This window comes from Erythrolamprus reginae, chromosome 6 (assembly GCF_031021105.1).
Source record: "Erythrolamprus reginae isolate rEryReg1 chromosome 6, rEryReg1.hap1, whole genome shotgun sequence".
Lineage (NCBI taxonomy): Eukaryota > Metazoa > Chordata > Lepidosauria > Squamata > Dipsadidae > Erythrolamprus > Erythrolamprus reginae.
Genome location: NC_091955.1, coordinates 23,473,409 through 23,499,678, shown reverse-complemented (window position 1 = coordinate 23,499,678; position 26,270 = coordinate 23,473,409). Strand labels below are relative to the sequence as shown.

At 39.2% G+C, this 26,270-nt stretch overlaps 1 protein-coding gene across 5 annotated transcripts in view; it reads left to right on the top strand.

Annotated features, from left to right (window-relative positions):
- Positions 1 to 26,270, top strand: part of LOC139169360 (polyamine deacetylase HDAC10-like) — a 61,219-nt gene that overhangs the window by 10,159 nt on the left and 24,790 nt on the right. For 3 of the 5 annotated variants that reach the window (XM_070755389.1, XM_070755390.1, XM_070755392.1), the window contains 13 exons: positions 2,185 to 2,311; positions 2,902 to 2,967; positions 6,665 to 6,724; positions 6,835 to 6,924; positions 7,530 to 7,636; positions 9,425 to 9,492; positions 11,539 to 11,824; positions 13,078 to 13,165; positions 16,754 to 16,839; positions 19,003 to 19,056; positions 19,328 to 19,409; positions 21,175 to 21,360; positions 22,740 to 23,360. In XM_070755389.1, coding sequence (XP_070611490.1) covers positions 2,185 to 2,311; positions 2,902 to 2,967; positions 6,665 to 6,724; positions 6,835 to 6,924; positions 7,530 to 7,636; positions 9,425 to 9,492; positions 11,539 to 11,824; positions 13,078 to 13,165; positions 16,754 to 16,839; positions 19,003 to 19,056; positions 19,328 to 19,409; positions 21,175 to 21,360; positions 22,740 to 22,940 — 1,501 coding nt within the window. In that variant the 3' untranslated portion in view covers positions 22,941 to 23,360. Of the gene's footprint in view, positions 1 to 2,184; positions 2,312 to 2,901; positions 2,968 to 6,664; positions 6,725 to 6,834; positions 6,925 to 7,529; positions 7,637 to 9,424; positions 9,493 to 11,538; positions 11,825 to 13,077; positions 13,166 to 16,753; positions 16,840 to 19,002; positions 19,057 to 19,327; positions 19,410 to 21,174; positions 21,361 to 22,739; positions 23,361 to 26,270 lie in introns of those variants that run through there. The other 2 variants (XM_070755391.1, XR_011559453.1) reach the window with 2 other exon arrangements.

The following is a 26,270-nucleotide window of genomic DNA, read 5'->3' as shown; positions in this document are numbered from 1 at the left end:
CAATGTAATAAATCTAATATTTAAAAAACACCTAAAACCCATCATTAAAACCATACAACACAAGCATACCATACATAAACAATATAAGCCTAGGGATATCTCAGTTCCCCCATGCCTGGTGATATAGGTGGGTCTTAAGCAATTTACGAAAGACAAGGAGGGTGGGGGCAGTTCTAATCTCTGGGGGGGATTTGATTCCAGAGGGCCGGGGCTGCCACAGAGAAGGCTCTTCCCCTGGGGCCCGCCAGACAACATTGCTCAGTCGACGGGACCCGGAGAAGGCCAACTCTGTGGGACCTTATTGGCCACTGGTTTCGTGCAGCAGGAGACGGTTCTGGAGGTATTCTGGTCCGATGCCATGTAGGACTTTATAAGTCATTACCAACACTTCGAATTGCGACCGGAAACTAATTGGCAGCCAGTGCAGGCCACGGAGTGTTGAAGAGACGTGGGCGAATCTAGGTAGCCCCACAATAGCTCTCGCAGCAGCATTCTGCAAGATCTGGAGTTTCCAAACACTTTTCAAAGGTAGCTCCATGTAGAGAGCGTTGCAGTACTCAAACCTCAAGGTGATGAGGGCATGAGCAACTGTGAGTAGTGACTCCCTGTCCAAATAGGGCAAACGCCCTCATCGCCACAGCCGAAAGATGAGGTTCCAATGTTAACTGTGGATCCAGGGGGATGCCCAAGTTGTGGACCCTCTCCGCGGGGGTCAATATTCCCCCCCCGCCAGGGTAATGGACGGACAGATGGGATTGTCCTTGGGAGGCAAAATCCACAGCCACTCCGTCTTGTCAGGGTAGATTTTGAGCTTTTTGACACCCAGACTCCAACAGTATCCAGCCACCGGAACATCACTTCCACTGTTTCACTGACTGGACATGGGGTGGAGATGTATAACTGGGTATCGTCAGCATACTGAGGATACCTCACCCCATGCCCTTGGATGATCTCACCCAGTGGTTTCATGTAGATATTAAATAGTAGGGGGGAGAGGACCGACCCCTGAGGCACCCCGCAAGGGAGAGACCTAGAGGTCGACCTTTGACCCCCCCACTAACACCGACTGCAACCGACTGCAACCGACCGGAGAGATAGGAGGAGAACCTCTGAAGGACAGTGCCTCCCACTCCCAACCCCCCTATCCGGTGCAGAAGGATACTATAGTTGATGGTATCGAAAGCTTCTGAGAGGTCAAGAGGACAAGCCCCTGTTCCGGGCCTGCCAGAAATCATCCATAGGTTATGACCTATAAAGCCCTACATGGCATAGGACCAGATTATCTCCGAGACCGCCTTCTGCCGCATGAATCCCAGCGACCGGTGAGGTCCCACAGAGTTGGTCTCCTTAGGGTCCTGTCGACCAAACAATGTCGGTTGGCGCGACCTAGGGGAAGATACTTCTCTGTGGGGGCCCCGGCCCTCTGGAATCAGTTCCCTCCAGAGATTCGCATTGCCCCCACTCTCCTCGCCTTCCGAAAGAATTTAAAAACTCATCTTTGCCACCAGGCTTGGGTTTTTAGATCTTCCCCCTGACCAATGAATGTTTTCAGTATGATTGTTGAATGATTGGTTTGATGTGTTTTCATTTAATTAGAATTTAATGATTGTTTTAATGTATTATTAATTGGATTCATATTATTGTTCTGTTTTTGTTCATGCTGTGAGCCGCTCTGAGTCCTCGGAGAGTGGCAGCATACAAATCTGATTGATTGATTGATTGATTGAATGAATGAATGAATAAATATAATTTTGCTTTTTAGGCAAATATTAATTTTGCCTAAATCTTACAGTCTGTTTTTAACATTGTTGTAAAACTCCCTTCAGTGTTGAACGAAAGTGATAGATGAGGTCCTACTCAAAGATAAATGAAGATGAAAACAACTGATTAAAACTATACGTGTTATTGTGAGATTCATTTTCAAAATGGATGGCATCATACCAACAGTCACATTTTTGCGGAAAACTAGTTCAGCGGCATATTAAAAACTACTCTGGCTCTATAACTATACAAAATTAAACACTTGAGAACACCTATCGATTCAATCTGTAGAAAACTAAATAGTGAAAATTCATAGATTTCAGACTTAGTTCAGTTGTTCTGTCCTGGAATAAGCACTGCTGAGAATACTTTGCTTGTTTTGGGTATCAGCAACTTCATTAAATACTACTTTGTTCCTGTTAGTGTTCTCTATTTTTCCTGGCATCGGTTCGAACACCAGAACTTTTGGCCTTGGCTCCGTGAGTCTAATTATGATGCAGTTGGTCAGGGGAAGGGAAGAGGATTCAACATAAATGTCCCTTGGAATCAGGTAAATATTATTTAATAGTCATATAAATAGTTGTTAAACTCTAGTAGTCATGCATTTGATGAAATTTTGTTTTTAATTCCACTTACACACCTAATGTACATATTTGCAATCAGCTCAGAACTCATCATGTAATTAGAAAAGATTTGTGTTCTCGAGTCTGCAGAGAGGGGCGGCATACAAATCCAATAAATAATAATAATATGCAGTTGATGAATTATGCACAGGGAAGCCTGGTTTCCACTGAAATACTGTAATTTAATAAAAACTCATTTTTTTACTCTACTGTTTATAAAAAAAATTATTTGTAGCACGGATTTTTAAGAAAAATGACAGTTTTATTACTGTGGTAGTGAAGAAAAAAGTAAAATACAGGTTTTATATTGTCAGATGGAACATAATACAAATTTTAAAATGTCCATATAATTTTCCTTCCTGGGGATTTGGAAAACTCTTTGCTGAATACAATTTAGAACTTGTTGGCGAAGCACAATGGTCTCCAGAGACGATTTCCACTGAGATATTTGTGGACTAATAGGCCTATTTAATGGCAGTTTTAAAATAACTGTTTTGTTTTATGCTTGGCTTTGCAGGTTGGAATGGGAAATTCAGATTATTTGGCTGCAGTTCTTCATGTCTTGCTTCCAATAGCTTTTGAGGTAATTTTTGAATTCTGGACTCTTTTTCTCTAATTGTGGATATAGTATTTGTATAGTATCAAAAATAATCTTCAACTATTTAAAAACAAGAATTTCTTCTTTAAAAAAAACACTCTTAGGATTATCTGCAGGTAGAAGGCCCCAAAACCAAGACAGCAACTATACCACATGTACAGTATTGGGTTCCTACTGGTGAGCTTTTTTTCCCCTGGATTTTTTTTCTTTTTCTCTACTCAGAAACATGATCAATATCATATACCTTCCATCTACATTATAATACAATAATTATCCATTTGCTTTTGGTATTTATCCTTCCACAAGTGCTGCCTCCTTTCTTTTATCACCTGAAAAAAATCAAAGATAAAATTTTCCAACATCCTTGTTCAAATTTACCATGCCATTGGCTAATACATCTAATCAAGTAGTTTTACTCATTAATACATTGGGGCCAAAGGGACCTCAAACAGTGCTAAGATTGTGCAAAGAGCCGGGGTGGCGCAGCAGGTAGAGTGCTGTACTGCAGGCCACTGAAGCTGACTAGATCTGTAGGTCAGTGGTTCAGATTTCATCACCGGCTCAAGGTTGACTCAGCCTTCCATTCTTCCGAGGTAGGTAAAATGAGGACCTGGATTTTGGGGGCAATATGCTAGCTCTTGTTAAAAAGTGCTATTGCTAACATGTTGTAAGCTGCCCTGAGTCTAAGGAGAAGGGCGGTATAAAAATCAAATAAATAAATAAATAAATAAATAAATAAATAAATAAATAAATAAATAAATAAATAAAAATAAATAACTAATTAAATAAATAAATAAATAAATTCAATTTTCATATGTCCTTATTTGTTCATATACATCTCTGAATCCTTATTTCTAGCTTAATTGCCCTTTTTAACATAAAAAGAAAAAACATTTACATAAAGAAGCAAAGAAAAAGCAATATTATTTATATCACCCCTTCATATCTACTACTAGATCTTACTGAATATCCTCGTAAAAATAGCATTACCAGAAAGTGAAGGCCAAGCCATAACAGTTCATTAGACATCAATCAGTTAAAATTTACATTATTACATATTCATGCCATAATCAACTTTCAACCACATCATTATTACATATTATTACATATTCATGACATAATCAACTTCCAACCACATCATTTAATTTATAGTAAATGTATATAAAAAAGGAAAAACAAACCTTCACCATAGTAATCATGGTTATCTATAAATTCATTGTTTATAATCTTCACCTAAGTTTTTCTTTAAAAAAAACCAAATAAAATTGTAATATCAATATAAATTTTGTTTCTCCATTGTAGCTCCCAATCTATCCATCTTTCAGTGCATTCTCACACTGTTACATTGAAAAAAAACCACACTAATAGTCTTTCGCTGCAAACCCAGCGTAATCATCACTGCAAACCCAGTGTAATTATCTTCCCTAATCTATTTATATTTTCAGTGTGTAGAATCTCATTATATTCATCCTTTCCTAGTCGCTTTATTTCACTTTTGATATATCTTAGTCTTGACGCCATTTGGAAAATGGAGCTGAGCGTACAGCTCCAGGTGACTGGCAGGTGCGCATGCGCATCTGTGCGAAATTTGACTTCTGTGCATGTGCAGGAAGCCAAATCTCGCACAAGGATGCTCGTGCGAGAGAGATTTCGCTGATTTTCAGTTTTGTTTTGTTTTGTTTTGTTTTTGCTTTCATGCAGCAAAAAACCGTCGAAAATCAGTGAAATATCTCGTGCGCATCCTCACACAAGAGTCTCACGCAAATCTTGTGCAGGCGTGCCTGCTCCCCCGCCAGTCACCCAGAGCTGAGCACACAACTCCTCCAATAGCAGCAGTGACGAGTAATCCCTACCTATACACGCATGAACTTTTTGTTTCCGTGAGGAGCTACCCAGATTTGTTGTGCTACAATTATCTCTGCATAATGAGAACAGCTAGGCTTACTTTTTTTAAAGAGACTTCTGAGTGTTGTACAGTTGCACGACAGAGCCAATTTTCTGACATCTCTTAATGGTGTGAAAGGAGTAGCTGCCCAGATGCTCCAGGTAGTCTTCAACTTACAACCACAATTGGAGCCAAAATTTCTGTTGGTCAGCAAGGAGGTTGTTGCTGCAGCTCATTTTGTTTTTCAAGGCTGTTCAGGGAATCTCGTGATCATTAAGCAAATCCTGCTTCCCCCATTGACTTTGATTGTCAGAGGCAGGCTGGGAACATTGCAAATAGTGATCTACATGACCCCAGAATGGTACAACTATAGTAAACACATGCTGGTTCCCAAATTTTGATCACATGACCATGTTACAACAGCTGTAAGAGTATAAATCACTTTTTAAATTGATGCCGTAATTTAAGTCAGTAAACAAATCGTTGTAACTCAAGCTCATTACCTGTAATGAGAATGCCCTTGGTCTTCACTCTTCCTTGTCTGTTTGAGATCCATGGTTTTAAAATGAATGGAAAATCTAGCAGCTAAAACTGCTACTGGGACCGAACTGGACAAGAAACAAATGAGTAAAGAACTAAGAATGTGTGAGGTCTGATTAGACAATTTTGCTCCTGCATATCCTACATTGGGCAACTGGAGAGATTATTCGCATGCAAATTCTTCCTAGCAAAAAGGCAGCGATGCAGGGAACTCTTGTGGGTTGCTTTCAGTCAGCATTTTTCAATTGTCTGGGGAATTCTGGGAATTCCACACATTTTAAAGTAGCTGAGGTTGAGAAACACTGCTCAAAGGTTTTATGAAAAATTGGAAAGGGAAACAGTAGATCAGAAATCAAATCTTGATTTATTTTAGAAAGTAAGTAGTTGGATGCTTATTGCAGAACCTGTGACTTTCCAGATCTTGTTAAATTACAACTCACAACATCTTTATAGATGTGTACATTATACAGTGTTCCCTCGATTTTCGCGGGTTCAAACTTCGCGGAAAGTCTATACCACGGTTTTTCAAAAATATTAATTAAAAAATACTTCGTGGTTTTTCCCTATACTGTACCATGTTTTTCCCCACCCAATGACATCATATGTCATCGCCAAACTTTCGTCCACCTTTAATAAATATTTTTTGTTAATAAACTTTAATTAATAAACATGGTGAGTAATAATCTAAATGGTTGCTAAGGGAATGGGAAATTGTAATTTAGGGATTTAAAGTGTTAAGGGAAGGATTGTGATACTGTTCATAGCCAAAAATGGTGTACAGTAGTCCCTCGCTATACCGCGCTTCACCTACTGCGGCTTCACTTCATCGCAGGTTTCTGAGGAAGTCGATGGGCAGATTTAAACAGCCGGCCGAACTCGATCGGCAGGTTTTTCAAAAATAAAAATAAAAATCTAAAATTGTAAATACTGTATTTAAATACTGTATCTAAAATAAATACTGTGTGGGAAGGGTTTATAAACACTTAAAACAATGAAAACTTACCAAACAATTACAATATAAATACTTAAATAAGTACTATCAGTCGATAAATTCCCCATCGCGGATTTCACCTATCGCGGCCAGGTCTGGAACGTAACACCAGCGATAGGTGAGGGAGTACTGTATTTACTTCCGCATCTCTACTTTGCGGAAATTCAACTTTTGCGGGCGGTCTCAGAACGCATCCCCCGTGAAAGTTGAGGGAACACTGTACTATAATATAAACGCTGTGTTGATTTTTTCCCCCTCAACTGTAGTTTGATCCAGAACTTGTGTTGATTTCTGCTGGATATGACTCTGGCATAGGCGATCCAGAGGTAAGCTCTTTTCTAAATATTGTTTTTCTTTCTTTTTTCCCCATGAAAACAGGCCTTTTTTAAAATAAAAAATAAAAATCCAACTTCGTTCCTGTTTGTTTTGGTTTTAGGGGCAGATGAAAGCAACTCCAGAATGCTTTTCCCATCTTACCCATTTTCTAATGAATTTAGCTCATGGAAAGTTGTGTGCAGTTTTAGAGGTATGGTTTCTATTACAATCTGATTTCCAATTCAATAAATATTATCAACTTTTTCATTGTAGTTACTGTTTAAATTTTTCTAGAATTATGAATATTCACATATTGACACTAGCCTAAGAATATAGGTAGTCCTCGACTTATAATATATCACTTAGCAACCAATTAAAGTTCCAGTGAGCCTACCAGAGGAATACTTACAACCTGAATTTGAAGTTCCAATGGCCATTTTCCCATTCACAGGCATGTGACCTTACTTGGTGTGCTTGGCAACGAGGCCCCATAGGCCATTCCAGAGATCATAAAAACATTTGAGGTTTGGAATATTGAGATAATACAATTCTTACAATTATATCACTTCTTTCTTTATGAAATGAGATTTTATTAATTTTTGGTACCTTTTTCCTAATATTTTTTATTTATTTCCAAAGTTGAAATACAAAATCAGAAAAAAGGGGGAAAAGATTATATGCTTGGAGACTAGCTGGTGCTTATGAATTCTACTTGTTTATTTTCTTGTAATTTAACACGCAGATGATGTTGTTTGCTTACAATCTTTGCTTGGAATTTTGTATGCTCCTTTATATTTTGTATCTGTTTTTATTTAGGGTGGATATCACTTACGGTCACTCTCTGAATCAGTCTGCATGACTCTAAAAGCTTTGCTTGGAGATCCTTTACCTCCTTTGTCTGGTGAAATGATGCCATGTTTGAGGTACATGTATGACAATGTTCATGTCTGTAGGCATGTAATAACTAAAAAGATAGAACTGCATTGGCAAAAGGCCAGTTCTAAAGAAGACTGTGGATGGGACAATCTTACAAAATTATTTCCATTAAGGGATTGTCAAAAAAGAAAAAAGCCAAAATGGTGATCATACAATTGAAACTACCATCTGAACTTTTTAAAATTTCTCTGTGTGCATGTCTGTACATAGGATTCCTCTATTGGCAAAAGTGCAAAGTCCAGCATACAATTAGGTTTTACTGTCTATCCAAGCCCTGCATTTAAATGCACCTTCTAACCGTTTTATGTAGGTTGACTTGTAGCAGACACATCCGTGAAGTTTTTAGAGAGGAGAGATTGGATGTACATTTCGTGTACCTGTTCTTTTGGTGCTTGGCCTATAAACTGTGTTGTATTGTTCCATCCAAAAAATCATTGCTCAGTGAGGAATCTGTTGAACAATGGTATACAATTATGACATGGATAGGTTATATATTTATTTTAATTTGAAGATTTCATATGGGCCACCATAACTTCAAACCAGTGTTTCTCAATCTTGACAGCTTGAAGATTTGTTGCTTCATTTTCCAGTATTCCCCAACTGGCGTGCTTTAAAATTTGGGTGACCAAGACAGAAGCTCATATAGAAATGTTGCTCTAAAGAATGGGAATTTCTACTGACTTTCACTCTCTTGATAAATGACATAAAGTTTTGGCCGGGGTGGCGATCCTATGGCACGGGTGCCATAGGTGACACGTGGAGCCATATCTGCTGGCAGGTGAGCTCTTGCCCTAGCCCAGCTCCAGCATGCATGTGTGTGTTGGCCAGGAGGCTCTAGGAGGGTATTTTTGGCTTCCAGAGAGCCTCTGGGGGGATGGAGGAGTGTGTTTTTACCCACCCTCCGGCTCTGGGGAAGCCTTTGGAGCCTGGGGAGGGTGAAACATGAGCTTATTGGGCCTACCAGAAGTTGGGAAACAGGCCGTTTCTGATCTCCAGAGGGCCTGGGGGGGGGAAGCTGTTTTCGCCCTCCCCAGGCCCCTCCCCTTCTTTTTAACCCCCTTTTTGGCTGCAGCTGAAAAAAGGTGGCAATTTAGCTTCAACGCTCCCCCTCCCTCACAGAGCCCTCCTCGCCCCCTCCCCTTCTTTTTAACCCCGCTTTTTGGCTGCAGCTGAAAAAAGGTGGCAATTTAGTTTCAGCGTTCCCCCTCCCTCACAGAGCCCTCCTCGCCCCCTCCCCTTCTTTTTGTTTTTTGTTTCCCGGGTTTCAGCGAAGCTTTCCTGAAGCCAGGAGGGCGAAACTACCTCTCCTAAGACCAAAAATCAGCTGACCAGCGGGCGCATGCGCTCTGGAGCTGAAACCTAGCAGTCTGGTGTGTCCTCAGATATAGCTCCCCGCGCCATAGGTTCACCATCACGGTCTTATATGAAATATTTTTTTTCAACAAAAGAGGTAGATTTATTTTTGAAGTGTCTACATATTATAAAATCCTGGGAATTACAAAGAATGGTAGAAAAATATCATATTCAACCAGATGAGATTGTGAATATTGATATATGTACTTTATTTTGCTTTCATAATTTTAAGTTTATTTTAGATACCATAGCCTCAGGTTTTTCTGCCATGTATCATTGCAAATAACACTTATACAGATTATTATATTTAAAAATATAGAGGTCTGCGGAGAGGGGCGGCATACAAATCTAAATAATAAATAATAAATAAAATAAATAAAATATATATTCAAAGAATATGCATCCCATTTGATCTTTTTTAGTGCAAGGGAATCAATTGAGAATGTGAGAACTGCACATAAACCATATTGGAAGTGTTTGACATATGAAGGTAATGGCAGAAATTCCCATATACTGTATATATATATATGTGTGTGTCACATGTTTTTGCTGAAATTTGAAAATTAAGGGAGACTAGGATAGATTTATTTCGGCCTTCTTCTGGCCTCATCAGCTAGCTAGATGGAAAAATATTTTTATATATTGCTGCAGATTATGGAAAGTATTAAAACATTTCTGGATTTAGTTTACTATCTATCCTTTTCTTAATTCACAGAAATCTCACTCATCAAGTTTAAACCAGATCCTTAAGTAGAATAAGTTATCAAATTCCTATTTCAATTTAGAAGGAATATTACGGTAGAAACTAGATTGGCTAGATTTTAACATTGCTAGGTAAATTCACATAAATTGACAATATATTGACTAAATTAATTTAGTCAATATAAATTAACAACTTTACTTGGGGAAAAGGAATCCTCAATCTGAGTATTGCATTGGCAGTTCTGTGTTAGCAAAAACTTCAGAAGAGAAGGATTTAGGGGTAGTGATTTCTGATAGTCTCAAAATGGGTGAGCGGTGTGGTTGGGCGGTAGGAAAAGCAAGTAGGATGCTTGGCTGCATAGCTAGAGGTATAACAAGCAGGAAGAGGGAGATCGTGATCCCCTTATAGAGCGCTGGTGAGACCACATTTGGAGTACTGTGTTCAGTTCTGGAGACCTCACCTACAAAAAGTTATTGACAAAATTGAACGGGTCAAAAGACGGGCTACAAGAATGGTGGAAGGTCTTAAGCATAAAACCTATCAGGAAAGACTTAACGAACTCAATCTGTATAGTCTGGAGGACAGAAGGAAAAGGGGGGACATGATCGAAACATTTAATATGTTAAAGGGTTAAATAAGGTTCAGGAGGGAAGTGTTTTTAATAGGAAAGTGAACACAAGAACAAGGGGACACAATCTGAAGTTAGTTGGGGGAAAGATCAAAAGCAACGTGAGAAATTATTATTTCACTGAAAGAGTAGTAGATCCTTGGAACAAACTTCCAGCAGACGTGGTTGGTAAATCCACAGTAACTGAATTTAAACATGCCTGGGATAAACATATATCCATTGTAAGATAAAATACAGGAAATAGTATAAGGGCAGATTAGATGGACCATGGGGTCTTTTTCTGCCGTCAGTCTTCTATGTTTCTATGTTTCTAACTTGCCCTAAAGTTCTTTCTTCTTCTTTCTGAATTGTCAAAAGAAAGATTGACCATATAAAGGATGTCAGTGGCAAATTTAGCTTGAATAATTACAACAGTATATGTAGTTGAAATAACTGGAATTGAATTAATTTAAAAGAGTATGGGTGTATTTAAAAATATGCTGCATATTAAATATATACTTAAAGAGTGTATACTTAAAAATATCAACCAAAGAAGTGTTTTTTCAGAATGTGGGAGAATAAGCACAGGGAGTTACAACAAGGACATGATGCTTTGATTCATTAATGCAGGGCTGTCAAACCTCCTGCCCACAAGATGTATTACACTCTGGCCATGCCAGCGCTCAGTTTACAAAGGGGGAAAAAGTCCCTATTGGTCTAGTGACACTGCTGTGACTACGTGAGTTTGACCCTCCTGCATTAATGGAACTACATCATCTTTCTTGTAGCAGTTGGGAAAATCCAAGCTGCTTTAATCAAGTACTGTGATCCCTCTAACTTGAAACATTTCTACCAACACATTTTCAATGTAGGTGCAACCCATCTATCTGACTTTTACATAGCTCCAACAATAAGGGGATTATTCCATATTATATACTAGGCAACAAAAATGTAAAAACTGTCCATTTTCTATTAAAAAACAATGCTAAAATTTTGAACTAAACGAATAATTTTTGAGCTAAATGTGTTGTTTCCCCCAGAAATCTGAACAGATATTTGAAAATGTGGCAATCCCCAATCCCCAAGTATAACTAGCAGAATCAACTTTCCATAAATTGGATTTTGAGGCTTGTAATCCCAACAGATCTGAAGGCCACTGGTTTGAGGAAAACAAGCATAATTTGTCTTCACTGTGGAGACGGGCTGTGTTCTGTTGTCATTTCCAGGTGTAACTCCAGTGCAAGACCTCGGTATTATACCCTGTGGAGCAGAGAAAGCTGAACTTACACAAACCAATGTGGAACTCCAAAGTCTTGAAGAAGTTGGAAAGGGAGATGTCAATGAAGTCATCAAAACAGATAGGTTTTTGGAGACGCATATGAAAAGCATTTTGTCTTTGAAACCTTCTATTAGAACAGCAGCCGCTGTAGATGAGTGTGGTGCACACCTGCTCCCGCCAACTGTTCACATTCCAAAGGGCCTGGATGGGAAAGAGTTCAAAACTACTCTCAGGTTAGCCATACTGTTCATCAGCTCAAAACAGGGTCTGTCATGATACAACCAAATCTTTAATATTCAGCTTTCAATGAAAAACAAAGTTCAGCCTCTCCAGTTAGAAGGATTGGTGGCAAAAGCTTGCCAGTGTAAAGTACAGGAAGTCCTTTACTTACAACAGTTCATTTAGTGACTGCTCAAAGTTACAATGGCACCGAAAAATAAGTGAGTTGTGACCATTTCTCACACTTGCAGCATCCCCATGATCATGTGATCAAAATTTAGAAGCTTGACAACTGCTTCATATTTATGACAGTGTCCTGAGATCCTGTAATCAGTTTTTGTGACTTTCTGACAAGCAAAGTCAACAGGGAAGCCAGATTCACTTAACAACAGTATTGTTAACTGAACAACTGCAATTATTATCTTAACAACTGTGGGAAGAAAGATTGCAAAATGAGACAAAACTCAACAAATGTTTCCCTCAGAGACATAAATTTCGGGCCCCATAGTGGTAGCAAGTCAAGGATTACCTGTAGAAGATCAAGTAGAAGTGGCCTGTGATTATTTGTTTATTTTTCAAAATTATAAGGCAGCCAAACTCACACAGAGGTGTTTCCAGGCACTTTATAACATTTAAAAATTCCCCATATTAAAAAAACCTGATGACAACCCACCCTCCCCAGAATGATAATCTGTTTAATCCAGAATACAAAAGTCCTTCTATATTTAAATTAACAGATTAACACAGTTGGAAGGGGCCTTGCAGGTCATTGTCCAGAGGTAAGCAAAGTTGGCTCTTCTATGACATGTGGACTTCAACTCCCAGAATTTCTGATCCAATCATGCTAGCTCAAGGAATTCTGGGAGTTGAAGTCCACATGTCATAGAAGAGCCAACTTTGCCAACCCCTGACCTAGTCCAACTCCCTGCCCAAGCCGGAGACCCTTTATCTGCCTCCATTTAGGATTTAACTCACAACCTCCTGATTGTGAGGCAAGAGCTCCACCCCTAGGCCACAGCAGCTGGGTTTTTATATGTCTCAAGAAGAAATTGCTGGGGTTAATTGATGTTGTAGTTAACATAAGATTCCTCCTGAATAATAGAGACAACACTTTTAGTGTACAATACGCAGAGTAATTTATAATGTGGGCAACATTTATATGTCCATTAAGAAGTAATAAATTCTTAACTCAGCATGTTGTTCAAGCATTACAGTTGTTCCGAATGTTCTGGTGTATAACCATCATTCAAATATATGTATTTCACAGTGCATTTGATGTGAAAAATATGAAAGAAGAAGCTCTAAACTCACTCCTGAACATGCTGGCTGTCCTTAACAAAATCATTAAAAAGGAGGTAATGTTAATCATTTGGAAAGCTGGGTTGATTCAAAATGGCATATTTTTTTCTAGTTGAGGAGGATTATATTTTATAACCTCACAGCCATTCCTAAAGGGAAGTTGTTCTTAAATTGAAGCTATGCCCTAAATTGTCTATGAAGATTCTCAGATATCCAAGTTATAGTTACGGTCAGTGTTCCCTCTAATTTTTTTTTTGTGGGGGGGGGGGGGGCGGAAAAGTATAGTATCTGAGCGGCAGTCCCTTCGGGACTGGGCGGCACATAAATGAATGAATGAATGAATGAATGAATGAATGAATGAATGAATAAGCAAGCAAGCAAGCAAGCATGCATGCAAGCAAGCAAGCAAGCAAGCAAGCAAACAAACAAATAAATAAATAAAAAACCCACCCTGTTTTGCCTCAGAGAATTTCAAAATAAAATACTGTACTGTGTGTCTATAATAGTGAGCTCATAATAGGGCAACTCTATCAATATCAAAATGCCACTTAAATAGTTGAGCTAGTTTCAAACTAGATTTTGATTTTCTTTCTCTCTTCCTTACTCCCATTCTTTTTCTTTCTCTTTTCCTTCCTCTCTTTTTTCTATCTGTTTCTCTCTCTTCCTCTCTTCCTCTCTCTCTCTTTCCCTCTCACTCTTTCCCTCTCGGCTTCTGGGCAGGTTTGGAAAACTCTGAGTTGATGATGATTTTTAAGTGAGCGATTGCTCACTGCTCAGCTTAGAGGGAACTATGGTTACAGTATATCAAAAGTGGTTTTTATTTTTGAAGGAAAAACAAGACCCTTTGCTTCCTATCCTGGAAGCTTCATTAGTTGTATTACATCAGTGGTTCTCAACCTTTCTAATGCCATGACCCCTTAATACAGTTCCTGATGTTGTGGTGATCCCCAACCATAAGTCTAGTGCCAATTCTCCCAACAGAGCTTCAAGCTGATTGGCAGGAAGGTCAGAGATTCTCAGTTATGCTGTTTTTTTAAAAAAAGTAACTTGATTGATTTGGGGGGGGGAACAAGATATCAATGACTACTTCAGCTTCAACTACAACAACACACGAGCACACAACAGATACAAACTTAAAGTAAACCACTCTAAACTCAACTGCAGGAAATACGACTTTAGTAACCGAATAGTTGATGCATGGAACTCACTTAATAACTTTATAAAAATATTATATAAAATATTTAAATAATAATTGTCACATCATGATATGTATTTCATTATTTGCCTCGACCTTCCTGTTACTGTATACCTCTGGCATTATGACTTGTATACAAAAATCATGTAAGAGTTTGAAAAGGCCTAGATGGGATGTAGTCCATCTCCATTCCAAAGTAGACCATTTATTCATGCATAATCTTTGCTAGGATAAAAGTTAAAACAACTTCAAGCCACCTAAGTCTATTCTAATACAGTGGGTACCTCTACTCTCCATGACCAGGTTCATAAGTAGAAAAGTTTGTAATAAGAAGCAATTTTGCCCATAGGAATCAATGTAAAAGCAATTCATGTGTGTGATTGGGGAAACCACAGGGAGGGTGGAGTCCCTGTTTCCTCCCAGGAGATTGCTAGAGAGGGCCCATGGAGGCTCCTCCCCACCTTTTATGGCCCCATTTCCTCCCAGGAGATTCCTGCAGAGGCCTCACAGAGGCTTCTGCCTGCCTTTTCCGGTTACAGTTTCGGAGGCTCGGGTTTGTAAGTGGAAAATGGTTCTTGAGAAGAGGCAAAAGTTTGTAAGTAGAGGCACTCTTAGGTAGAAGTACCACTGTACCTTTGTAAATTAAATGACAATAATTATCTGCACATCTAATATGCACAAATGAATAGTAGAGAGGTACTGCCAAGTTATTAGTTTTTAGCTAATTAGTTAATCACATTTCTTTGTGCTAGCAACATGGTTTTTAGAATTGGAGTCCTTCTTTTTATACTTGGGGAAACCTAAGTTTCTTTCTATTTGCTCCATATCAAAATATTTTCTTTCTTTCCTTTTTTCTTTCTTCCTTCCTTCCTTCCTTCCTTCCTTCCTTCCTTCCTTCCTTCCTTCCTTCCTTCCTTCCTTCCTTCCTTCCTTCCTTCCTTCCTTCCTTCCCTTTATTAAATTACATGCCACCTAACTCCCAAAGGACTCCAGGCAGCTTAACAGCAGAATAAAATATTTAAAATATCCAAAACATTAAACCAATTTAAAACCATGGCTGGATCTCACCGATTACAGCCACAAGATCAACAGCCCCAGGCCTGCCGCAAAAGCCAGGCCTTAATAGCTTTTTGAAAGGCCAATAGGGTGAGGGGCAGTCCTGACCTCTGGAGGTAACTGGTTCCAGAAATCCAGGGCAGCCACAGAGAAGACCCTCATCGGCCCACCAGTCAACACTGTTTAGCTGACGGGACCTGGAGGACACCAACCCTGTGGGATCTCATCGGTCACTGGGAGTTGAGTGGCAGAGGCGGTCTCAAAGATAACCTGGCCCTACGCCATGTAGGGCTTTAAAGATAATGACCAACACCTTGAATTGCGCCTGTAGACCAATATGGAAGCAGTGCAACTTGTGGAGAATTGGTGTAATGTGGGTGTACTAGGTGTACCCACGACAGCTCACGTAGCTGCATTCTGGACCAGTTGTAATCTCTGAGCAATCTTCGAGGGCAGCCCCATGTAGAATTTGTTGCAATAATCTAATCAGGAGGCGACAAGGGCATGATTGACTGTGAGGACTGCCTCTCGATCCAAGTAGGGTCATAGTTGGTGCATAAGACGCACTTGTGCAAAGGTCTCTCTAACTACAGCTGTCAAATGTTGGTCTAGTTTTAGCTGTGAATCTAGGAGGACACCCAAATTTCAAATCCTTTCTGAGTGGGACAACTTCTCCCCCACCCAAGAGCCAAGGATGGACATAGTTTTCAGGAGGCAATATTCACAGCCATTCGGTCTTGTCTGGGTTGAGTCTGAGCCTGATAACTCCCATCCAGACCCTCACAGCCTGAAGGCACTGGAACATCATATCCACTGCTTCACTGAATTGACATGGGGTGGAGATATATAACTGGGAATCATCCGCATATAAAGGCCTAGGGGGAAAGAATATCTCAGTTCCCCCATGCCTGACGGCAGAGGTTGGTTTTAAGGAGCTTACGAAAGGCAAGGAGGGTGGGGGCAGTTCTAATCTCCGGGGGGAGTTGGTTCCAGAGGGCCGGGGCAGCCACAGAGAAGGCTTTTCCCCTGGGCCCCGCCAAACGACATTGTTTTGTTGACGGGACCCGGAGAAGGCCCACTCTGTGGGACCTAACCGGTCGCTGGGATTCATGCGGCAGAAGACGATCTCGTAGATATCCTTCTCTAGATGTAATAATGGCCAAGTTATTCCTTTTGTGGCAGAATAGGAACATATCCAGACTTGATAACGTATATTCTTTTAAATGTCCAAATATTTTGTTTTGATATTAATTTTACAGTATTTGCAGAGACTTTATTTGTTCTTATAACTATACCAATCTTGACAGTCACATACAATACAGATATACATAATCTTGTCTGCAAGTAATATTAAATAAAATAGTAACATTTTAATTATTATCATGTTATTTAGGTGATCAATGGGCTTGCAGTTTCATCTACACCTTCACTTTCTTCTGCCATTGCGATAGCACATTGTAGAAACTGGAAGGTACCAAAGTAGGTATAAGAATGTTGTGCCTAATACTTTCTTGCACAGTTTTGTATTTAAAGGACAATGTACTAAATTATTATTCAAAAATGATTCAAAGACACACTTTGAATGTCACAGAAAGCACACCTCTTTATTGTTCATTGAAATAGTTGATTTTTTTTTAACCATCTACATGATCCTGAAAAAAAGGATTAATATTTTTAGGAGTCATACTAACTTTAATTAGCCGTCTTTTGTAACCAAGCATAGTTTTTTCAGTGGGATCTTTGGTGTTCTCTGAACTATAGAGCCGGGGTGGCACAGCAGGTGGAGTGCTGCACTGCAGGCCACTGAAGCTGACTGTAGATCTGAAGGTCAGCGGTTCAAATCTCATCACCGGCTCAAGGTTGACTCAGCCTTCCATCCTTCCGAGGTGGGTAAAATGAGGATCCGGACTGTGTGGGCAATATGCTGGCTCTGTTAAAAAGTGCTATTGCTAACATGTTGCAAGCCGCCCTGAGTCTAAGGAGAAGGGCGGCATAAAAAACCTGAATAAGTAAATAAATAAATAAACGTAGTGGTTTTCTTGCAGACTTTTCATTACCAAATAGATTTTAGCTAGTTTGCCAATGAAACCTCTCCAAGAAAACCACCAAACTCAGAGAGCACCAGGGAACCCAAAGAGGAGGGGTGGGTTCCTCCCAGTTCGGGCCAGATCATCCGAGCCATTAGCGACCCGCTGGAGACGTGAAGATGGCGTCTGTGCCCTCATCTTTTTTCAGAATTTTTGGTGATTCTTTTTTTCACTGTATGGATGGCTTCTCATCCTCTGATTTGAAAAAAAAACCCTCCTGACCGCCCCCCAGGTTAATACTAATAAAGTTCCTCAGCTGTGTTTCAGGTTGAGACCACTTTCTGAGCATGCGTGGAAGTGAATTCGCAGGAGGGCATGTCGCAATATGAACCCTGCCACAGAGCTACAGATATTCTCTTTTATCAATACCTTTTCAGATTCTAAACGTTGAACCATTTTTGGCTAATGCTTTCAGTTCTTAACATTGTCTATTATTTAGGGACCTGGGAAAATTCTTGACAGATTTTGAAAAGAAATGCATCTGTCATAACCTGGACTATTTGTATACATATGCACTTTATATGCAAAATGAACAGTACTCATTTCTATATGAATAAACTATTTAACCCAATGGGATGTACTTCTGAATGACTTGTTCATAATTGCACTATATGCAATTTGATCCATTTTAAGAATACTATTAATGTATTTTACATGATAACAATGATACAAAGACTACATAGTTATGGTAGAAAAGGAATAAGTAGGTATACCTAGCTGATGGGTGTGCTGTGGTGAAAAACAGAGATTTGTTGCTACTGAATTAATACAAAATATGCTGCTCAAAAAAATAAAGGGAACACTCAAAAAACACATCCTAGATCTGAATGAATGAAATATGCTCATTTAATATTTCATTTGCACAACTATTCCATTTTCACAACAGTATGTGAAATGGATTAGAAATCAGTGTTGCTTCCTAAGTGGACAATTGGATTTCACAGAAGTTTGATTTACTTGAAATTATATTATGTTTTCTAAGTGCTCCCTTTATTTTTTGAGCAGTCTATATTACTTTGCTAGAAATAAATTAGACTTTGTTCATGATGCATAATATTAATTTATGTATTAGGAAACATTTGCCATATATGCTATAATCCTTAAATTTTGTAGTTACCATATTGTCAGAATTATACATATAGAATTATAAAAGAGCTCTTAATTTATAGGTTTAGATTACCAGTTCCTTCAGTGAATTCTCAGAAGTTGTTATTTATAGTGCAATTACAATGGTAGTTGACTATATATGGTTAATTTTGCTGGACTGTCAACTAGGCCAGTTTTCTTTTATGTAGTCCATTATATCAGATTACCTTACATAGACTAAGCTATTTATCATAAAGTTTTCACTACTGGTAATAGGCTAGTCTAATCACAGGTCAGTCTCTTTCAGTCCAGCATATCTCACAGGATTGTTATTGCAAGAAAAAGAAAGAGGAAGATGTATTTGGTAAATTTGCCATATTCAGTTATTTATAAAAAATAATAAAGGTAAAGATAAAGAAATAATTATTATATATATACATAACAGATCTTGAAATATTTTGTTGTGCAGAGTCCTGTGTGTATTTGTTGGTGACATGGACATGAAAATTGAGTTGGATGATGAGTAAGTATCAATATTTCAACCAGTTTATTTATAGTTGTGCAGTTGGTTCCAAACATGAAATTTCGCTAAGGTCAGTGGGGCTTTGTAAGAAAAAAAATGGAACTTTGAATTTTTTTATTGGAATAATTTTACATCTAAAACATGCATTTGATTATAACAGTTCTTTACTTGTATATTTCCTGGATATATGTATTTGCTTTATTATTACCAGGGTGGCAACTATTTTAGAGAGATAATATTTATAGGACCTATTTTTAAAAATATTTTACAGCAAAGTCCTCTTGATCAATATCTGTCGTAAACGTTCTGAACAAGTTAACACCAAACACAATGTCTCTCTCAACTGGAAAGAAGTAAGTTTATTGTATTTTTTTTAATCACCCAAGTATGATTTAGTGAGAATGCAAGGATATAAATTTTGAGTTGAACTATATATTCAGCAATTTTCACTGATCTTAGAATGTGGATGGCATGCAAATATTTGAATATTGTCATCCAACTGAGAATTCTGCCTGCTGGAAATGTACAGATTGCTACCTAGAGTCATGCTAAAGTTTATTTATTTATTTATTTATTACTTAGATTTGTATGCCGCCCCTCTCCGAAGACTCAGGGCGGCATATGGGTGGGCCATAAATTTTACAACCAATCAATCAGGGTTATAGCAAATGCTATAAATATATCTGGGAAAAATTGAAGAACTGCTACCTGGAAGAAATTGGCACAACGTTTTTAGAAACTTAGAAACTTTAGCACAATCATTAACCCTTGCCTCCCCTACATGAATTAGAAAGGACTGAGGAAAGTCACAATTGTAAAATAGATGGTTTTTCCCACAACTGACTTCCACTTTTTTGGCATATAAGACGCACCAGAGCATAAGACATACCTAGATTTTAGAGGAGGAAAACAAGGAAAAAAGTATTCTGAACCAAATGGTGTAGTAATATATTATTTAATAAAATACCAGTGTAGCAGAATATTTTTTTACAACCATGTACACTTTTTACAACCATGTACATTTTTTACAAACTTCAAATTTGACAGCTTTAAGACTTGTGGACTTCAGCTCCCAGAATTCCTTCTCCAGTCATGCTAGATGGGGTAATTAGAAGGCAAAAACACCTGTTTTTGCAAAAAGGCCCATTTTTCACCCTTTCTTGCAAAAACAAGGCATGCAGAGGGTTTGTGCACTTAGGGTGTGGGGGAAGGCAAAAACTCAATTTTTTGCAAAAAAATGGCCCATTTTCACCCATTCCTTTTGCAAAAATGGGTGCTTTTGCCTTTCTCCACCCCCTAGGAGCATTCTGCAGGCTTCCCAAACCCTCTGCACAGCCCACTTTTGCGGAAAAACAGGCCCATTTTTAGCAAACGGGGCTTCGGGAGGCCAAAAATGGCTGTATTCGGTGTATACGACACACTGACATTTCCAACCTCTTTTTTGGGGGCAAAAAGGTGAAAAATATGAAAGTTTTTTAAAACGACATCTGAATCAGGTAAGTCTGATTATATTAATCACACATAAAGAATTAATTTATTTGATCACTCTGGGTTGCAGGAGCAACAGTTTGTTCATTCATTCAACCTATACTGTTTATTACAGTCAGAGACCAGAGACCAGAACAAATTTTAAAAAAACCCACTTCCAAGTCTTTACTAATGAAATTCAGCAGCAAAATGGCCAAATTTCAGCAGCATAATTTTGGGGGAATTTTTACAATATGAATGCACATAACTTGAATCTAGGAAGCCTCCAGTGTTTAAAGCAGTAAGCTAAATCCCCTCCCAATCCCCCCCCCCGAAAAAAATTTCCAAACACCTCTTTTGGTGAAATCACAGTCAGCAGAATGTGAACAGCTTCCCATCAATACATCACTCCACATAGAGGAAAGTAAACATCAAGATTCTGAGCATTCATATGCTTGGGCTGGAAAGAATTGCATGTTAGTGTCATGGCTCAATAGATCTGTTTGTTTTTTTATCCCTTTACATAAGTAATGTGTAAATATAGTTTCTATATTGAGAAATTAAGAAATTTAGTTTTGGATAATTTTAATATGCCAACATTTGTTACCAAATAAAACTTAAATATTTTGATTTTTTGTTCATTTTTGCAAGGATCCTAAAACCAACAACTTCTTCTCTGCTACCTTTGGATTTATTCTTCCAGTTGCATACAGCTATCAGCCTAATTTAACCATTGTAATTATTGGACCAAACCAGAACCTTGGCAAAAATAGAATTTCCTTGCTTATTAGCTTACTACAAGGATTAGCAGAATGTCAGATTCTCGCTGTGATACAGGTAAGTGGTTTTGCAAGAAAATAGCTTGTTTTTTTAGAATAAAGGATCCATTAATTCCTTCTAAAACCATCTATAGTTTCAGATTTTCTTGTTTTCCTAAAGCAAATACATGAAAAATTTAGTAAAGTGCTGTGGCATTTCAATTTTGGTTCTAACGGAGTGAAAGGTAACTGAAAAATTCAAAGAAAAGATGTGTTTTCTTTAAAGTGGTTCAGACAATAGTTTGTGTCTGTGTTCCAAACACGTTTTTGAGATTCAACCTGAAGAATTGCTCAGCTTTGCTTCTCTGTTTATCTATGTTCCTGTGCCTGGATCATGAACATACCAGTATGTGAAACAACATCCGTCCCAAATACAATGAATGATTTCATTGTGATTAGAATTTAGCGGAAAACAAATATGAAGCTTCTTATTAATAATTCAATTTTAATATATTTATCACCAGGGGTTATCAAACTTTACAACATTACAGCTTTCCATTGTGAGACCTAGCTGGTGCAGGCAAAGCAAGGAACAAAAGTCGGAGCAATTTTTGACAAGACACCATTGTCAAAGTCCATTCCACTTTGGGAAAACTTGTAACTATCCTACCCAGATAAAGAAAGTAGGGGAAACTGAGCAAGATTTTGATAGTGCTTCTGTTTCATTGCTCTAGCCCAGGGGTCATCAAACTTGGCAACTTTAAGACTTACGGACTTTAACTCCCAGAATTCTCCAGCCAGCAGCTGGCTGGAGAATTCTGGGAGTTGAAGTCCATAAGTCTTAAAGTTGCCAAGTTTGAAGACCTCTGGCCTATCCTGATTACACGTATGCATACAAAATCTTTGCTTCTCATCTAGGAAGCTTCTTCATAGAAAGCGAGAAGCTTCTTGGATGATAAAACAAACATTTTCAAGGGAAAAACGAAGTACAGTTGCCTTTTGGGGGAAAAAAACTCAATTGGGACTCTACAGATAGACACTTATGTAAGAAGTCCCACCTCACAAATCGCTGAGAGATTTCTCAGGAGTTCCACTTCCCAGTTGAGGAAGCCCGATTTATAGTATTTAAGATAACTGACTCCTTATTGGATACTGTATATTCCCGCATTGCACTAAGCGTGATGTGTTTCATTATGTCTTACCAAATAAATCCGATTTGTTTGGATTTGGAGAATATGCCAAGCTATAAACCCAAGTTTACCAAATGCAGAAGTCTGGTAATACGATTCACTAAACCAAAACCAAGCAAACTTCTATTATGGCTTAGTCCAATGATTCAATACATCCATTCAATAGAGTACAAATTCTCAGAAATGAAACTACAAGCAATAAAATGTTATTTCTTTTTTTTTTGAGATAAGTACACGTTTACGCAAGTGTTCTACTTTATTTTTAAAGGATACTGAAGAAAAAATAATGCAGGATATAGCCAACATCTTAACAGGTGACTTTATACCCACCTTTGGGAACTTTGCACCAGATTTACAGGAGAATGTAGAAGGAATGAAAGAATTAAGAGCGCAATTTCAACAGGAATGGAAATTGCTTCAGTGTTCATGTTCAGGTAATCAATCAGAGATGAATGAAAACAAAAAGTAAATCTTCATTACATTGAAATATCTTACTGCCGAGTTTTGAATTACTTGAATTAGAGATTCTCCAGAGGAACAAGATACACTACATTGTCTTTTTATTTTGTGTAGCAAAGAACTTCAAAGATGAAAAGTAATCTTGATTTCAAGAATCTCTTTTCTTCCACAAGAAAACAAAACAAAAGATCAGAACAAGATATACTTTATGAATAAAAGGGCACAAAATGTTTCTGAACTGTTTATATAATTTTTATATTGAAGACTATCTTCCAGCCTGTTATCTTCAGAAATGCTGTTGGCTTTGCTATAAAGACTTTTTAAAATTTTCTACAGCAAAAATATATAAAAATTTTATATGTATTGTATAAATGTATGAATATTGCATGAATACTGTATGAATTTGTGAATAAAAGGGAAACTCATCAAATTTGTAGATGACAATAGACTGGCAGGAATAGACAACACTAGGCTCAAGATCCAGATAGATCTTGACTGGTTTGAATACTGAGCCCCATAGTTCCCTCTAAGCTGAGCAGTGAGCAATCGCTCACTTAAAAATCATCATCAACTCAGAGTTTTCCAAACCTGTCCAGAAGCCAAGAGGGAAAGAGTGAGAGGGAAGGAGAGAGAGAGGAAGAGAGGAAGAGAGAGAAACAGATAGAAAAAAGAGAGGAAGGAAAAGAGAAAGAAAAAGAATGGGAGTAAGGAAGAAAGAAAGAAAATCAAAATCTAGTTTGAAACTAGCTCAACTATTTAAGTGGCATTTTGATATTGATAGAGTTGCCCTATTATGAGCTCACTGTTACAGACACACAGTACAGTATTTTATTTTGAAATTCTCTGAGGCAAAACAGGGTGGGGTTTTTATTTATTTGTTTTTTTGTTTATTTATTTATTTATTATTTTTGTGCTGCCCAGTCCCAAAGGGACTGCCGCTCAGACACTATACTTTTCCGTCCCCCCAAAAAAAAATTAGAGGGAACACTGCTGAGCCCTATCTTAAAAAAATGAAAAATAAGAAAAAATTATAACTTTTATGCTTAGGCAAGAAAACTCAAATATACATGTATAGATTAGGTAAAACATGGCTTAATAGCAGTAACTAAGAGAGAGATCCTATAATCCTAGTAGACAATCACTTAAATATGAGCCAAGAATATGCGGCAGAGCTAAAAAAGGTAACATAATCTTAGGTTGATTAACAGGGATAGAATCAAGATCATGTGAAATAGTAGTGCCGCTTTATAAAGCCTTAATACAGTGGTTCTCAACTTTGGGGGTCAAACAACCATTTCACAGGGGTCGCCTAAGACCATGGAGAAAGACTGGCTCGGTTCCTCTGGCTCCAGCACTGTTTTGAAATGGGCTCCTGCCTGTGAGGAGGCGATGAGGTTCTGGAGCTGCTACGGCAGGAGGTTGGGGGGAGAGCTCCGGGAAAGAGACGACTGACAATGAGTCAGTCAAGGTGACTGGGGCCCGTACTTGTCCATCTGTCTGGGAAGAGTTTGATCTGGTGACACCTGATGAAGTGAACAAGGCCATTGGAACTGTGAGTTCCGCCAGCTGTTTACTGGATCCGTGTCCCTCCTGGCTGGTTTCAGCCAGCAGGGAGGTGACACGGAGCTGGGTCCAGGAGATTGTCAACACCTCCTTGGGGAGGGGGTCCTTTCCGGCTCCTTATAAGGAGGCACTTGTGCGCTCCCTCCTCAAGAAGCCTTCCCTGGACCCAGCCGTACTTAATAACTATCGTCCAGTCTCCAACCTTCCCTTTATGGGGAAGGTTGTCGTGAAGGTGGTAGCGCTCCAGCTCCAGCGGTCCTTGGAAGAAGCCGATTATCTAGGTCCTCAGCAGTCGGGTTTCAGACCCAGTTACAGCACGGAAACTGCTTTGGTCGCGTTGATGGATGATCTCTGGTGGGCCTGGGACTGGGGTTTATCCTCTGTCCTGGTGCTTCTTGACCTCTCAGCGGCTTTCGATACCATCGACCATGGTATTCTTCTGCGCCGGCTGGAGGGGTTGGGAGTGGGAGGCACTGTTCTCCGGTGGTTTTCCTCCTACCTCTCTGGTCCGTTGCAGTTGGTGTTAGTGGGGGGGTCAGAGGTTGACCTCGAGGTCTCTCCCTTGTGGGGTGCCTCAGGGGTCGGTCCTCTCCCCCCTGCTATTTAATATCTACATGAAACCGCTGGGTGAGATCATCCAAGGGCATGGGGTGAGGTATCATCACTACGCTGATGATACCCAGCTTTACATCTCCACCCCATGTCCAGTCAACGAAGCAGTGGAAGTGATGTGCCGGTGTCTGGAGGCTGTTGGGGCCTGGATGGATGTCAACAGACTCAAACTCAACCCTGATAAGATGGAGTGGCTGTGGGTTTTGCCTCCCAAGGACAATTCCATCTGTCCGTCTATCACCCTGGTGGGGAAATTATTGACCCCCTCAGAGAGGGTCCGCAACTTGGGCATCCTCCTCGATCCACAGCTCACATTAGAGAAACATCTTTCGGCTGTGGCGAGGGGGGCGTTTGCTCAGGTTCGTCTGGTGCACCATTTGCGGCCCTATTTGGACCGGGGGTCGTTGCTCACAGTCACTCATGCCCTCATCACCTCGAGGCTCAACTACTGTAACGCTCTCTACATGGGGCTACCTTTGAAGAATGTTCGGAAACTTCAGATCGTGCAGAACGCAGCTGCGAGAGCAATCATGAGCTTTTCCAAATATGTCCATGTTACTCCAACACTCCGCAGTCTGCACTGGTTGCCGATCAGTTTCCCGTCACAATTCAAAGTGTTGGTTATTACCTATAAAGCTCTTCATGGCACCAGACCAGGATACCTACGAGACCGCCTTCTGTCGCACGAATCCCAGCGACCGGTCAGGTCCCACAGAGTTGGCCTTCTCCGGGTCCCGTTGACTAAACAATGTCGTCTGGCAGGACCCAGGGGAAGAGCCTTCTCTGTGGTGGCTCCGACCCTCTGGAATCAGCTCCCTCCAGAGGTTAGAACTGCCCCTACCCTCCTTGCCTTTCGTAAACTCCTCAAAACCCACCTCTGTCGTCAAGCGTGGGGGAACTGAGACATCTCCCCCTGCCTATGTAGTGTTAGTGCATGATATGACTGTATGTATGTTTTTTATATTGGGGTTCCTTGTTTTTAGATTTTTTAAATGTACAATTGCTATTTTAGATTTTAAATGATTAGATTTGTCAATACATATTGTTCTTTATCACTGTTGTGAGCCGCCCCGAGTCTATGGAGAGGGGCGGCATACAAATCTAATAAATAAATAAATAAATAAATAAATAAATAAATAAATAAATAAATAAATAAATAAATAAA